This window comes from Mesoplodon mirus (genome assembly GCF_964341445.2).
Source record: "Mesoplodon mirus genome assembly, chromosome: 9".
Classification (NCBI taxonomy): domain Eukaryota; kingdom Metazoa; phylum Chordata; class Mammalia; order Artiodactyla; family Ziphiidae; genus Mesoplodon; species Mesoplodon mirus.
Window position 1 is genome coordinate 53,685,395 of NC_138985.1, and position 15,811 is coordinate 53,701,205.

Here is a 15,811-nt window from a genome sequence, read left to right on the forward strand (position 1 = left end):
TAATGCCCAGAGTTGCTTAGTAAGTGAATGAGCTAGGATTTCAGCCCAGGCCAGTAACAGTCATCCTTGTTACCACTACACTCTGTTATGTCTGTTATTAAAAGATTACACATATGGCTAAAACAAAAACAAAAACTTCTTAAAACAAACATTGTAACAGAGCTAGAGATTTACATTAATTTGTTTTAATCCTAAAATGATGGTTTCTCCTTTATAATGAACCCTTTAAAAGGAATTATTCCAATCTGGACAAGAAGTTAGCCTACCTGAGTGTGATTGATTGCTATATGGTTGCCATGGAGAGGTGACTGACGATCCTTCTCCTTACTGTGCCGACTGCTCTGCTTACTACGTTGTAGTTGCTGCCTCAGTTTGGCAATCTGCTTTGGGGAGAAGGGAGGAGAAGCAAGAAGAAAACAGAAGTGAATACCAAGCTTTAAGTATTTACTTCTTTAATTTTAGATGTTAAAGAATAAAATTTTTATCAAAGATTTCAAGAAGAGACAATATTTCACTACAATGATTTATTCTCCAAGTTTTAATAATTAAAACTGTTGAAAATAAGAAATATATGCTACAAATGCTTCACTTATACGATTTAAATATTGTTGGTAAATACATAGACTAAATTTCCCCAGATTATTTCATATTTTACCTTTGTAACACCAGAAACATCTTCCCCTTTAAACACTTTTTCTAAGATGAAAAACTAGTATTTCACATACCTATTAAAGTCAAACCCAATCTCTTAATATAGGGACCTCATTAAGTTTTTAAGTTCCCATCTTATATAAACAAAATGGATCTGGTAGACCAATTACTAAACACTTTAAAATTGTAAATCCCATGGTGTAAATCGTATGGCATTTAGCATTAGTTACTTGTTAGTATTTAATATCTTACTAATATATTACTCTTAGTCACAAAATCTTTATTTTCCAGCTTTATTGAAACATAAATGACATATAACATTATGTAAGTTTAAGGTGTACAATTTTTTTAAAAAATAAACTTATTTATTTATTTTTGGCTGCACTGGGTCTTCATTGCTGCAGGCGGGCTTTCTCTAGCTGCAGCGAGCGGGGGCTACTCTTCATTGCAGTGCACGCAGGCTTTCATTGCGGTGGCTTCCCTTGTTGCCGCACATGGGCTCTAGGGTGCACAGGCTTCAGTAGTTGTGGCATGTGGGCTCAGTAGTTGTGGCTCATGGGCTTTAGAGCGCAGGCTCAGTAGTTGTGGCGCACAGGCTTAGTTGCTCTGCTGCATGTGGGATCTTCGCAGACCAGGGATTGAACCTGTGTCCCCTGCACTGGCAGGCGGATTCTTAACCACTGCACCACCGGGTAAGTCCCTATACAACATGTTGATTTGATGCTATTATATATTGCAAAATGACGCCACTGTAGCGTAAGTTAATACCTCCATCTCATTACATAATTACCATTTCTTTTTGGGGGTGAGAACATTTGAGATTTACTCTCTTAGCAACTTTCAAGTATATATAATACAGTATTATTAACTATAATCAAAATTCTGTACATCAGATCCCCAGAAATTACTCATCATATAATTGGAAGTATGTACCCTTTGACCACTCCCCTTTACCCTCCAGTCTAGCAACCACCACTCTACTCTCAGTTTCTATGAGTTTAGCTTTTCTTAGATCCCACAAACAAGTGATACCATACAGTATTTGTCTTTCTTTGTCTGACTTATTTCACTTAGCATAATGCCCTCAAGGTTCATCAATGTTGTTTACAAATGGCAGGATTTCCTTCTTCCTCATTGCTGAATGTATGCACCACATCTTCTTTATCCACTTCTCCATTGACAGATACTTGGCTACAGTGACACAACTTTTCAAAACAAATATAACTTAGGAGTGTATTCTCCTAAATGGAACAGTAAAACTCCCAGACTTAAGGCTTAAGAGAAAAGTCATTTCTACAATATGGCTTGGAATTCATTAAACTATTAACATATTTTAGGTGCTGTGTAATCTTCTTAAACTGTGCTAGACCTGAAGTAAAATATACCTGAGCATTTTCAAAGGGAATCAGTAGCAATTTGGGGGAAGTTACTTAATATTGGTATTACTTTCCTTGTAGAAAAGATGACATTAATCAATTAATAGGTACTCCTTGAACATATACAGTGAGCTCAGTTTTATGTTACCTACTAAGCAAAGTGCAAATACAAAGTAAACTGTGTAAAATATATTGATTTCCTCAAAGAGATGTTAACAAAATGCTTATTTGGAATAACCATGGCAATGAAAAGCAAAATAGTTGCTATTAAAGCATGTTAATGGTCAAGGGGAAATGTATATAGGTTGCTGGGAAAACTTACAAACAGAAGAGAAGCAGCATGGAAGAAAATAAAGCACCTAAAAGAATAATCTATACCCTTTCTTTTAAATAAGATCCTCTAGTTTTTTGAAACTCTTTGTAGCTTATGGACATCCCATACAATTTCCTTGCAAAGATATATAAATAAGATTATCTATGTTAATATTTGTGTTCCTTGCTCTCTGTTGAAATGACATTGTTTTCTTCTAGAGAACATTAATTTTCATGAGAAAAGGAATCAAAATTAGTAGGTAATCATTATAAATCAAGAGGTTATACTCTATGATAAAAATAAATAGAATTTCAAATTGTACAAGTTATTTAATTAGGGTAGGGGTATAAAATTAAGTGTTTTCTGAATATTAATGATGTTTCAGTGGTTTTCAAAACTGGCAAGAGCTTACAGAGAAGAGCCCATAATGCTTACAGATTAATCAAAGCAATTTGTACTTTTTAATTTTTAAAAATAATCTTTAAAAATAAACAGACAGGGCCTCCCTGGTGGCGCAGTGGTTGGGAGTCCGCCTGCCGATGCAGGGGATGCGGGTTCGTGCCCCGGTCTGGGAGGATCCCATATGCCGCGGAGCGGCTGGGCCCGTGAGCCATGGCCGCTGGGCCTGCGCGTCCGGAGCCTGTGCTCCGCGGCGGGAGAGGCCGCGGCAGTGAGAGGCCCGCATACCGCAAAAAGAAAAAAATAAAAAATAAAAAAATAAACAGACAAAAATAATCTGAAAATTAATCAATCCTAATCACTCTTTTTAAAGGCCTTTGAGATATCATATTAAGCCGGAAAAGTTTTTGTTCTAAATAGCTTTACCAAACCCCTGAAAACAAAAAGCATACATAATGGTACACACCTTACTTTGCTTGGAATATCAACTTAAACTATGCAACCTTATAGTTTCCACACATTACTGTTTATGTTTGGATTATAACATAGTTCTGCTTTTGTTTACAACTTAGAAGAGATCAGAGTAAAAAGGAAGCCCATCTTACTAAATATATATACTAAAAACATTACAACTCTTACTCAAGAACCATGTAAAATGAAAACAAGATATAGGGCTTCCCTGGTGGCGCAGTGGTTGAGAGTTCGCCTGCCGATGCAGGGGACACGGGTTCGTGCCCCGGTCCGGGAAGATCCCACATGCCACGGAGCAGCTGGGCCCGTGAGCCATGGCCGCTGAGCCTGCGTGTCCGGAGCCTGTGCTCCGCAACGGGAGAGGCCACAACAGTGAGAGGCCCGTGTGCCACACACACACAAAAAAAGATGTAATAAATCCTCCTTTGCTTCAGAATATAGGAGGTTCCTGTGTTATTTATACCACATTCAGAAGAGGGGCTGACCTATATAACAACTGCAAATATTCTCACCTCCCACAGCTTTTACTTAGAATTTCCCTTCTCTTTTCCCTTTGATGCTCAAGAGCCCATGGTCATCCAAAGCCGTCTCTTCTCCCTAAGTTCAGTACCAGTAGACAGTAGACACAAAGGTATCTCTGGGAGGAAGGGGCAGAGGGGGTTGTAATTTCCACCCTACACTCACACACCCCTCCCATCTCAGCCGTAGTTCCAAACCTCTGCCTAAGACAACCTCTAATCAATCCTATGTTCCAATGCATCACACAAAGCTCTTGGTCCTCACTTCAGTGGGCCTACCCACTCTAGTTACTACAGTGAAATGCCCATACAACCTTCCTTTACAAAGGGAACCCTAAGTTATACTGACTGGATTTCTTAAACTATAGATGAATCTTACTTGTGTTTCTAAATATTCATTAGCAATGCTGTGGCCTTAAGGAAAAAATTAAGAATGGACCTTGAGGGTATTATACTAAGTGAAATAAGTCAGACAAAGAAAGCCAAATACTGTATGATCTCACTCATATATAGAATCTGAAAAAACCAAAACCAACTCACAGAACCAGAGAACAGGGTCTGGTGGGGGGCAGAAAATGGGTGAGGGTGGTTAAAAGGGTACAAGCGTCTGGTTATAAGATAAGTAAATTCTGGGGATGTAATGTAAAGCATAGTATATTTGACAGTTGCTATGAAAACAGATCTTAAAAGTTCTCACTCCTCATACACAAAAATTATAAAAATGTTGAGGTGATGGATGTGTTAACTAACCTTCTCGTAGTAATAACTTTATAATATATACATATATCAAATCATTATGTTGTATATACCTTAAACTTATATACTGCTATATGTCAATTATATCTCAATGAAGCTTAAAGAAAAAAAATTAAGAGGGAAGGAGATAGGAGCATTCTTTAAACATGAAAGGGGTCCTAGGCACGTGGGCTCCAAAGTTTGAAAAAGTTAGGGACTAAGTAAGCCTGGGTCACAAAGAAGAAATAATATTGTAGAGAGAAGAATTAGCATAAATACAAAGAAATGACTAAAATATTTGTGGAATTAGATGAAGTAAAATCAGAGACTGGCCCCACTGAAAAGCTGAGAACTAGGAACACATTTCACTGTAAATTTTTGGAAATGTGATAACATCACCCTTGTTTATTTGCTATTTTTGTCCTGTTAGTTTCCCCCACTATTGTTAACATTTAAAAACAGGAAAAAAGGGCTTCCCTGGTAGGGCAGTGGTTAAGAATCTGCCTGCCAATGCGGGGGACATGGGTTCGAGCCCTGGTCCAGGAAGATCCCACATGCCGTGGAGCAACTAAGCCCGTGCACCACAAGTACTGAGCCTGTGCTCTAGAGCCCACGAACCACAACTACTGAAGCCCGTGCGCCTAGAGCCCATGCTCCGCAACAGGAGAAGCCACCGCAGTGAGAAGCCCGTGCACCGCAACGAAGAGTAGCCGCTGCTCGTCGCAACTAGAGAAAGCCTGAGCGCAGCAACAAAGACCAAACACAGCCATAAATGAATGAATGAATGAATGAATGAATGAATAAATAATAATAATAAAAACAGAAAAACACTAAACTCCGAGCCTCAAAAGACTGGTTGAGTACTTTTGCCTCAGGTAGTGAAAGGGAGGGAGGGTAACATTTCTCAGAATGAATTCTATAGTAGGCCAAGGAACTGAGACATCTTAAACAGACTAAGTGGCTGCAGTAGGAAGGGAAGCAGGATCCTGGGGCTTTTGAAAGAGGAAAAAAAAAAAGTGAGAAGAGAGCTCGATTAACGCCAGGAATGGCACTTTGTCACTTGCATTTATATGAATTCTCTCATTCATTTCTCAGTAAAAACATATGAGATAGGTACTACTATTATCCCCACTTTATAGGTGAGGAAACTGAGAGGTAGGAAGGTTAGCTTGTTGAAAGCCACACAGTTAAGTGGTAAAACAAGTATATGAACTTAGGAAGTGGAATTCCAGAGTCTGCTCTCTTAATCACTATTCTGTATTGCCTAAAGGATCAAGTTAATAACTCGTAAGGAGATAAAGAAATCTTACAAAAAGTGAAGACAGACATACAAATGGGAACAACATACAAATGACAACAGTTGAACTGTTAAGAAAAAAGTCCCCCAAACAATTACTAAAGATACTAACCCAACAAATTTTTCTGAAAATCTAGTTTCAGAGGTTATGAATCTCAGGCTGTTATTCTCTTTTATATGAAAAAAAGAGAATATGTGACAAACTTTAGTGCTTGTAAAGATCAGTGTCTCAAAAGAAAGGTTCTGCAGTCTAAAAACAAATTTTACATATTATATCCTTTCACAGTGTTCAAAGGAATTTAAAATGCAACATTACCTACTCTAATACTAAAAATAAAAATTTAAAACTTCTTTTTGTTTAATATAAATATGAATAATTCATGCTGTTTTCCTGTTTTTCTAATGAAACCCTAATGAAATAAATGCTGTTTATTCAGCCCTCTGATATCCAAATGCACAAACATAGGCATACATATGCACAAACGTGCATATATAAAGAACACAGATATATAAGCACATACACATGCACAGGGAGTTGTCACCTGCATGCACATCACCTTTACACATGCCCACGGACAGACATGCTTGCCCACATGCAGACTCACAGAAGCCCCCACCCCAGTAACAGAGAGATTTACACAGATCCATCCCCACAAATATAGCTAGCTTTGGGACAATTGTTATACACATAAAATAGTTTTTAATATAGACATGTATTTACCAATAAGGCATATTTGTCAACAGAGGAATGTTGACAACAATATCAGACTAACATTTAAAGAACACTTGGTCATAAACTCACTAGATTCCACAGATATATTGTAACTGTTTTACAGATGAGGAAACACTTTGAAAAATAAAGTACCTTTCCCAGGGTAACACAGCTAATAAATGGCAGACCCAGTCCTTTAGCCTTTAGTTCGTAACCCCTTCCTATTACCTACAGGGCTGCTGAAAGTAATACTGTGTTAATGTTCGCAAATAACTACCAGTCACTATGTATTGGCTCATAATCTCAACCACTTCGCCAAGTAACTTCCTTTCTTAATGCTGGAGATATTGCAAGATGTGAAACTGCAATAAAGGTGAACAAAAATTTGATGAAGCAATTAACTGACTACATACTAACTTAATGATATATTTCTTTTTTGATAAGCAGTTTAATAACCTTAAATATTGTTCATATTGGATCCAGTTTTAAACAATGAAAATATTATAAAACATCTTTACAATTCAATTTAATATGGACTCAGAATTTATTGGATAAATATTTGTATTTTTAAAAGACTTTACCACATAACTAAATAAAATTCTTCAGACTGTTGTTTTTTAGGTCCAGAGAAAATATTATTGCAATTTTCCCCTAGTATAGTATGATAAAACAATTTTTTTTCATTAGGGCAGAATGTATACTCTTACTAAAACTATAAGGAAACTTTTATTTTTCTTACTTAAAAAAGGAAGACCACAACAATATTTATTAATCACTATTTGATCAGAAGCAAGGAACTTCCCTAATCATTTCACTTAGAGAAAAACTATCCCAGTAATGAGAAGAGGGCTTATTGGTGAGATAAAGAAGCAATCCATGATTCTTCCTTTTATCCACTGAAGGACTTAAGAATAAAACTCACCTTTTGCAACTTATCTTTATCAAAATCAGAAATAGTATAAAGTCAAAACAACAATACAGTAATATCATTTATATTCTCTCTGGGAACGTCACCCTCTGGGATAAAGAGTAGGTTTACTTACTGCTTACTATAAAAACAGTGGATTCTCCAAGTTCTATTTCTCTTCTATAACGTGATCTACTATATGTGTAGGCATCCATTTAGGCCCTCCCCATCACCCCCACTGGACTTGGGGTTCAGGGGAACTAATGCAAACTCGATAGTCTTGATACCTGCTGTGCAGTGAATAATAAAGTCCATTGTCTCTAAACCACGAGCCTCATGACTTCTGACAGCATCCATGGAATAGTAAAAAGCTAACTTATTAGGTTATAAGTAGGAAAAAATCAAATCCAAGATGCGGAGGGTATACTTCCTCTTTTGCCTCAAATGAAGAGAAAGGAGTTTTAATGGAACTTGGAAGGACTGATTGTTCCTCACAGATAAGAAGACCGGATGGACTGGAATCTGACTCCACCCCAGATACTGAAAATGTTGAGCTAGGATGATGGAGATTTACTTTTGCTTTAGAATCAGCCTAAACTCCCAGATATTAACCAGATTTTTTTAATGTGCAAGCTTCCCAGTAACCATATGGGAAATTTGAAAGTGAGAGTCATAGTGGAGGGTTGTCTTAGGTCCTACTTAAGAGGACCACCTGGAAGGGTAAACAGAGCTCAGCACCTGAGAAACTGAATGTTATTTCTAGAATTCTAGAGGCTAAGGAGAGAGTAAGATAGAAGTGTAGGTAAGAGATGTGCAGCAACAAGGGATGTCCAAAGAACCCATGAAATTACTCTACAAAAGGTCAGTTTTAAAAATCTGTCAAGCCCAGCTAATTGACAGGCATCTGATAACAGTACCAGTCAAGTAGGAACATTTCTATTCCCCTTACCTCTCCCCTCTCTCCCCCAAGCTCCAACTCCAGAGGGGTCAGAAATCGTAGCTATGGAGTTAGGAAAGAGGTAAGCAAGAAAGACAAAAGGAGCCTCCGGGATCCCTTCACCCATGAAGTCATTCATCTGCAGTAGGCCCTAGCTAGAAGAGGAGTAGCTGCAACCATGAAATAAGTAGGAAGCTTTAACTGTTACGAGAGATTGGAAAGCATGTTCACTTGGAGGAATCACAGGTGTGTAAGAGCTTCTGGTTTTGCACCATACACAAGAGATGAACTTCTCTCACTGAATAAGGATAGTGGGAGTTAATATAAAGTCCTTTTGTGATTATCCCTTAAAGTCTTATCTTGATTTTCCTAATAGGTAATTAAGCTGTTTAAAAAGTAGATTGTATCTACTCTTTCTTTTGAAATTCTAGATGCTTTTACACAATATTGAGCATACAGACTTCTGCATTTGATGCTATTCCATGAACAAATGCAGTGCCACTACAGGCTGACGATGTATGCTAAAATATATAGTTAAAATTTACCTGTCTTCTCTTTTACCTCTGTTAAATGTATACAAATCAAGTACCATAAAAACAGAAATAGAGTCGGACGTAGAAAACAAACTTATGGTTACCAGGGGAGAAAGCAGTGGCAGGGGGGAAGGGTGGAGGGAGAGATAAATGGGGAGACTGGGATGGACATATACACTCTACTATATAAAACAGATAAATACTCTGTAATGACTTATGGGAAAAGAATCGGAAAAAGAGTGAATATATGCATATGTATAACTAATTCACTTTGCTGTACAGCAGAAACTAACACAACATTGTAAAATCAACTATACTCCAATAAAAATTAAAAATAAAAGCACCATCAACAATAAAAAAATGATAAGTACTAATTAAATCCTTATCATTTGCTTAGCAGACTTCTTAAAACTGTAGTTATGCTTTATAAATTAATTTTAAATTGTGTTATGTAAACAGGGAACCACATATCTAACCAATGGAAAAGTACACTTAAACATTTGTTTGGTTTGTTAAATCTAAATAAAGGTTGGGTTAACATCCCTCCAGTAAACATAATTCAAAGGAGGAAAAATAATCTTTTCATAAAAGAAAATGATGTCTCACTTGGATTCATTTCCTTAACATGGACACAACCCATAACTTCACTGTATATTGGTATCAGTTAGTTTCTGACAAATGTGTTGATAATCTGTTTCCCATTTTTTTGTAGGTAATCTTTCTTCTAATTGCAAGAATGAGTAAGTGTGTGTGTGTGTGTCCTTGATCTACAACTCAGTTTACCTAGGGTGGAAATTTTTTCTTTGTCCTGTTTATCCTTCATGGAATTGATGGGCTTTTTCAATATGAAGACACGTCACTCTCCAAATCTAGCATATTTTCAACCTTTAAGAAATATCTCTTCCCTGATGCCTACTATTCTTACCTTCTGGAACTCCTTACTCAGTCTATTTTCCTGTTTCTTAACTCCTCTTTCATATTTTCAACCTCTATCTTTTTTTTTTTTTTTTTTTTGCGGTACGCGGGCCTCTCACTGCTGTGGCCTCTCCTGCCGTGGAGCACAGGCTCCGGACGCGCAGGCCCAGCGGCCACGGCTCACGGGCCCAGCCGCTCCGCGGCACACGGGATCCTCCCGGACCGGGGCACGAACCCGTGTCCCCTGCATCGGCAGGCGGACTCTCAACCACTGTGCCACCAGGGAAGCCCCCAACCTCTACCTTTTTAAAAATTATTTTTAATTTTTTAAATTGAAGTACAGTTGATTTATAATGTGTTCGTTTCTGGTGTATAGCAAAGTGATTCAGTTATATATCTATATATTCTTTTTCATATTCTTTTCCATTATGGTTTATTACAGGATATCGAATATAGTTCCCTGTACTATACAGTAGGTCCTTGTTGCTTATCTACTTTATGTATAATAGTTTGTATCTGCTAAGCCCAAACTCCTAGTTTATCTTCCCCTGCTCTCTTTCTCCTTTAGTAACCATAAGTTTGTTTTCTATGTCTGTGAGTCTGTTTCTGTTTTGTAAATAAGTTCATCTGTATCATATTTTAGATGCCACATATAAGTGATATCATATGATATTTGTCTGACTTATTTCACTTAGTATGATATCCCTAGGTCCATCCATGTTGCTGTAAATGGCATTATTTCATTCTTTTTTATGATTGAGTAGTATTCCATTGTATATATGTATACAACATCTTTATCCACTCATCTGTTGATGGACATTTAGGTTGCTTCCATGTTTTGGCTATCGTAAATAGTGCTGCTATGAACACTGGGGTGTGTGTATCTTTTCGCATCAGAGTTTTCTCTGGATATATGCCCAGGAGTGGGATTGCTGGATCATATGGTAATTCTATTTTTAGTTTTTTAAGGAACCTCCATACTGTTTTCCATAGTGGCTGCACCAATTTACAATCCCACCAACAGTGCAGGAGGGTTCCCTTTTCTCCACACCTTCTCCAGCATTTATTGTTTGTAGACTTTTTTTTTTTTTTTTTGGTACGCGGGCCTCTCACTGTTGTGGCCTTTCCCGTTGCGGAGCACAGGCTCTGGATGCGCAGGCTCAGTGGCCATGGCTCACGGGCCCAGCTGCTCCACGGCACGTGGGATCTTCCCGGACCGGGGCACGAACCCATATCCCCTGCATCGGCAGGCGGACTCTCAACCACTGCGCCACCAGGGAAGCCCTGTTTGTAGACTTTTTAATGCTGGCCATTCTGTCAGCCTCTATCTTTTTATTCTATATTCTAGATGATTTGCTCATCCAGACTTTCTCAGTTGAGACTTTTGATTCACTAATTCTCTCTTCTGCTGTGTCAATTTAAGCCATCAAATAGTTTATTTTTAATTTCACCAACTTTTATTACATATAAGACTTAGGATCCTTTCTCTTTCTGCCTGTTCTTATTCTGTTCTCATTGTGAGCTGTTTCCTTTGAAATTCTTTACATTCTTATTTCTAAATTCTTTTTTGAGATTGTGTTCTTATTCTTATTTTCTCAGATATGACTCTAATGTACCTGCTGTCTCTTATGGCAATAGATTTCCTTACATACCCTAAAATACTTACTTGCAAGTTCTCTGTATGTGGGAGTTTTATATTTTGTGAACTCTTTACTGCCATATTGTTTCATGGTTGCTCAGACTAGTGCTTCAGAGTTGCATAGCTTCAGAGCAAAAGTCTTAAGTCAGGAAGATTGGGGCTTTGCTCCCGCATGGGTAGAGCTCTATTCCAGACGCCATATCCACACACAACATATTTGGTTACTATTTCCATTTTTGTATAGAGGCTTGTCTGGCCCACAAGAACACCAACAGTGTCAGGTGGAGTTTTTTCAGGTCTAGTTTTACTGCCTGGAAACATGGTCCCAGTTCCCTGCTTTATACAGACAGCCCAGTTCCAATCTCCCATTTGCAAGATATATTTGACTCTCTTAAAATGTGTAGTCTCTTAAATTTGGCTTAACTCACAGAAACCTGGCCAACACGATCCAGATTTCTGTGAGTCAGATAACATCAACATCCACTCATCACTAAGGATTTCCCTTCTATTCATGGTCTGCAGGGGTTTTCCTTGTCTTAAATGTAGCTAAAATATATTTACTTACATATTTCTTTGAAAAATTTTCACATTGTAGTCTTAAAAGCTTGGGAAAGAGTGGAAGCAGACTATTCAGGTGCTTCACTGACATTTAAATCAGAAATCCAGATGCAAACTATCTGAGGGGAAAAGCATGTATGTGACTCAGGAAGAATGGATGTGATACAGCTGAATTTGGTGCCGAGACAAGGAAGCAGGTCAAAAGTTGTTTGTTAAAAAAAACACTGAACTTTAGTAGCATATAACTGAAAAAATATATTACTATTTCAATAATAGTTTTGGCTTTCCTAATTTCCTCAGATTCCAATTCTGTCATCTTTTATAACTATTCTTATTTTTACTTTTAGTCTTTACCCATGTACTCATTTTTCCAGCCTCAGTTATATATCATTTAAAATTTAATATCTACCATGGACATAACATGGAAAACCTACTAGTCTTTTATGTTTATTCCTTTTTTTTATCTTTATTGAAATGTAATTTACATTCCCTTAACTTCATCCATTGTAAGGGTAAAATTCAATAAGTTGTAATCACTTTGTAGTGTTGTACAAAATAATCACAATTCAGTTTTAGGACTTTTTCATCACCCCCCGAATTTGCTTTGAGTCTATTTGTAGCCAATCACCCCTACCCCCACCCCATTCCAGCCACATGCAACCACTAATGGGCTTTTTTTCCCCTCTATAGATTTGCCTTTTCTGGCATTTCAATATAAATGAAACCATACAATATGTAATCTTATTCATCTGGCTTCTTTCACTTAGCAGGAATTGGCAAGCTACAGTCTGCAAGCCAAATCTAGCAGGCCACATGTTTTTGTAAATAAAATTGATTGGAACATAACCATGTCCACTCCATATTGTCTACGGTTGCTTTCACACTACAATAGTGGAGTTGAGTAGTTGCAACAGAGGCTCTGTGGCCCACAAACCATAAAATATTTACTATCTGGCTTTTTAGAGAAAAAAATTTGCTGACCCTTGACTTAGTAAAATGTTTTTGAAGTTCATTCCCATTGTAGCATGTATCAGTATTCAGTACAGTGTTCCTTTTCATTACTGAACAGTATGCTATTGCATGAACACATGACATTTTGTTTATCCATTTACCAAACAGTGGATATTTCAATATTTTTTAGTTTTTAGCTATTATGAGTAATTCTGCTATAAATGTTTGTGTATATGTTTCAATGTAAACGTGTTTTCATTTTTCTTATACAGAGTCCTAGGAATAGAATTGCTAGGTTATATGCAAAGTTTCTGATTAACTTTTAAAGAAACTGTCAAACTGTTTCCCAAAGTCGGCTGTATCATTTTATATTCCCAACAATGTCTGAGGGTTCCAGATGCTCTTCATTCTTGCTAACACTCGGCATTTTCTGTCATTTAAATCACAGTCATTGCAGTAGGTGTATAGTTGTATCTCATGGTTTAAATCTGCATTTGCCTAATGTCTAATGAGGTTGAACACCTTTTCATGTGGTCATTTTCCATCCATACATCTTTGATGAAATACTTCTATCAAAGTCTTCCCCTTTTAAGTTCATTGTCTTCTTATGATTTTTAAGAGTTCTTTATATATTCCAGATGTAAGTCCTATATCAGATATGATTTGCTAATATTTCTGTCTGGGGCTTGTCTTATCATTCCTTTAGTCATGTAATGTAAACGTTCATTTAAATGAAGTTCAGTTTTTTTTTCTTTTATGGACTTACTCCTGGTGTTGAATCTAAAAATGCCTTGCTTAATCCAAGGTCTTCTAGAAGATCTAAAATTTTAGAGCTTATATTTAGGACTATGATCCATTTTGAGTTCATTTATCTCTACAGTGAGCATCAAGGACCTAACTATTTTTCCTATATATGAATATATAATTATTCCAGTACCAGTTATCAGAAACACTTTTCAACTGAATTGCACTGGCAGCTTTGTTGAACATTAACTGACCATAAAATATAAGGGTTTATTCATTGATTCACAATTTTGAATCATTTATCTATATTTCTTTCTTCTTTATGCTAATATTTTGCCAAATTTATTAATACAGATTTATAAGAAAGTATTGAAATTGTACCACACAAGTCCTCCAAATTTTTCCTTCTTTTCAAAATTACTTTTGGCCAATCTAGGCCCTTCACATTTCCACATAAATTTTAGTATTAGCTTGTCAATTTTTACCAAAAACAAAAACCCTGGGAAGAAAACAGGGATTATACTGAATCAATTTGGGGAGAATTACCATTTTAATAATAATACTGAGTCTTCCAATCCATGAACAAACTGTCTGTCCACTTATTTAAATCTTTAAAAATTTTGTCCAGCAGTGTTTTGTTCTCAGTGTATAAATCTTGAACTGCTGTTGTTTAATTTATTCCTAAATATTATAATATTTTTGATGCAACTATAATTGTTTTCTGATTTAGGGGATTGTCCATATCTAATATCTAGACAAACACTTGATTTATTTCTTTTTTTATTATCTATTTTACACATATTAGTGTATGTATATCAATCCCAATCTCCCAAACCAGGCCTTCCCCTGCTTACCCACCTTGATGTCCATATGCTTGTTCTCTACATCTGTGTCTCTATTTGGGCCTTGCACAGCGGTTCATCTGTACCATTTTTCTAGATTCCACATATATGTATTAATATACAATATTTGTTTTTCTGACTTACTTCATTCTGTATGACAGTCTCTCGGTCCATCCCCATCTCTACAAATGACCCAATTTCGTTTCTTTTTATGGCTGAGTAATATCCCATTGTATATATGTACCACCTCTGCTTTATCCATTCATCTGTCGATGGGCATTTAGGTTGCTTCCATGACCTAGCTATTGTAAACAGTGCTGCAATGAACATTGGGTGCATGTGTCTTTTTGAATTACGGTTTTCTCTGGGTATATGCCCAGGAGTGGGATTGCTGGATCATATGGTAGCTCTATTTTTAGTTTTTTAAGGAACCTCCATACTGTTCTCCATAGTGGCTGTATCAATTTACATTCCCACCAACAGTGCAAGAGGAGAAGATAGTGGAGTAGAAGGACGTGCGCTCACTCCCTCTTGCGAGAGCACCAGAATCACAAGTAACTGCTGAACGGTCATCGACAGGAAGACACTGGAACTCAGCAAAAAAGATACCCCACATCCAAAGACAAACAAGAAACCACAATGAGATGGTAGGAGGGGTGCAATCACAATAAAATCAATTCCCATAACTGCTGGGTGGCTGACTCACAAACTGGAAAACACTTATACCACAGAAGTCCACCCACTGGAGTGAAGGTTCTGAGCCTCATGTCAGGCTTCCCAACCTGGGGGTCTGGCAAAGGAGGAGGAGTTCCTAGAGAATCACACTTTGAAGGCTAGCGGGATTTGACTGCAGGACTTCAACAGGACTGGGGGAAACAGAGACTCCACTCTTGGAGGGCACACACAAAGGAGTGTGTGCACTGGGACCCAGGGGAAGGAGCAGTGATCCCAGAGGAGACTGAATCAGACCTACCTGCTAGTGTTGGAGGGTCTCCTGCAGAGGCGGGGGGTGGCTGTAGCTCACCGTGGGAACACGGACACTGACAGAGGAAGTTCTGGGAAGTACTCCTTGGCGTGAGCCCTCCCAGAGTCCACCATTAGCCCAACCAAAGAGCCAGGTAGGCTCCAGTGTTGGGTCGCCTCAGACCAAACAACCAACAGGTAAGGAACCCAGCCCCACCAATCATCAGACAAGTGGATTAAAGTTTTACTGAGCTCTGCCCACCAGAGCAACACCCAGCTGTATCCACCCTTCCCATCAGGAAACTTGCACAAGCCTCTTAGCCTCATCCACCAGAGGGCAGACAGCAGAA

At 37.7% G+C, this 15,811-nt stretch overlaps 1 protein-coding gene across 2 annotated transcripts in view; it reads right to left on the reverse strand.

Annotated features, from left to right (window-relative positions):
• The window catches only part of GLCCI1 (glucocorticoid induced 1), a 121,969-nt gene that overhangs the window by 30,094 nt on the left and 76,064 nt on the right, over positions 1-15,811 (reverse strand). Inside the window, exon 4 of one of the 2 annotated variants that reach the window (XM_082632653.1) lies at positions 267-380. In XM_082632653.1, coding sequence (XP_082488779.1) covers positions 267-380 — 114 coding nt within the window. Of the gene's footprint in view, positions 1-266; positions 384-15,811 lie in introns of both variants that reach the window. The other variant, XM_082632652.1, reaches the window with a different exon arrangement.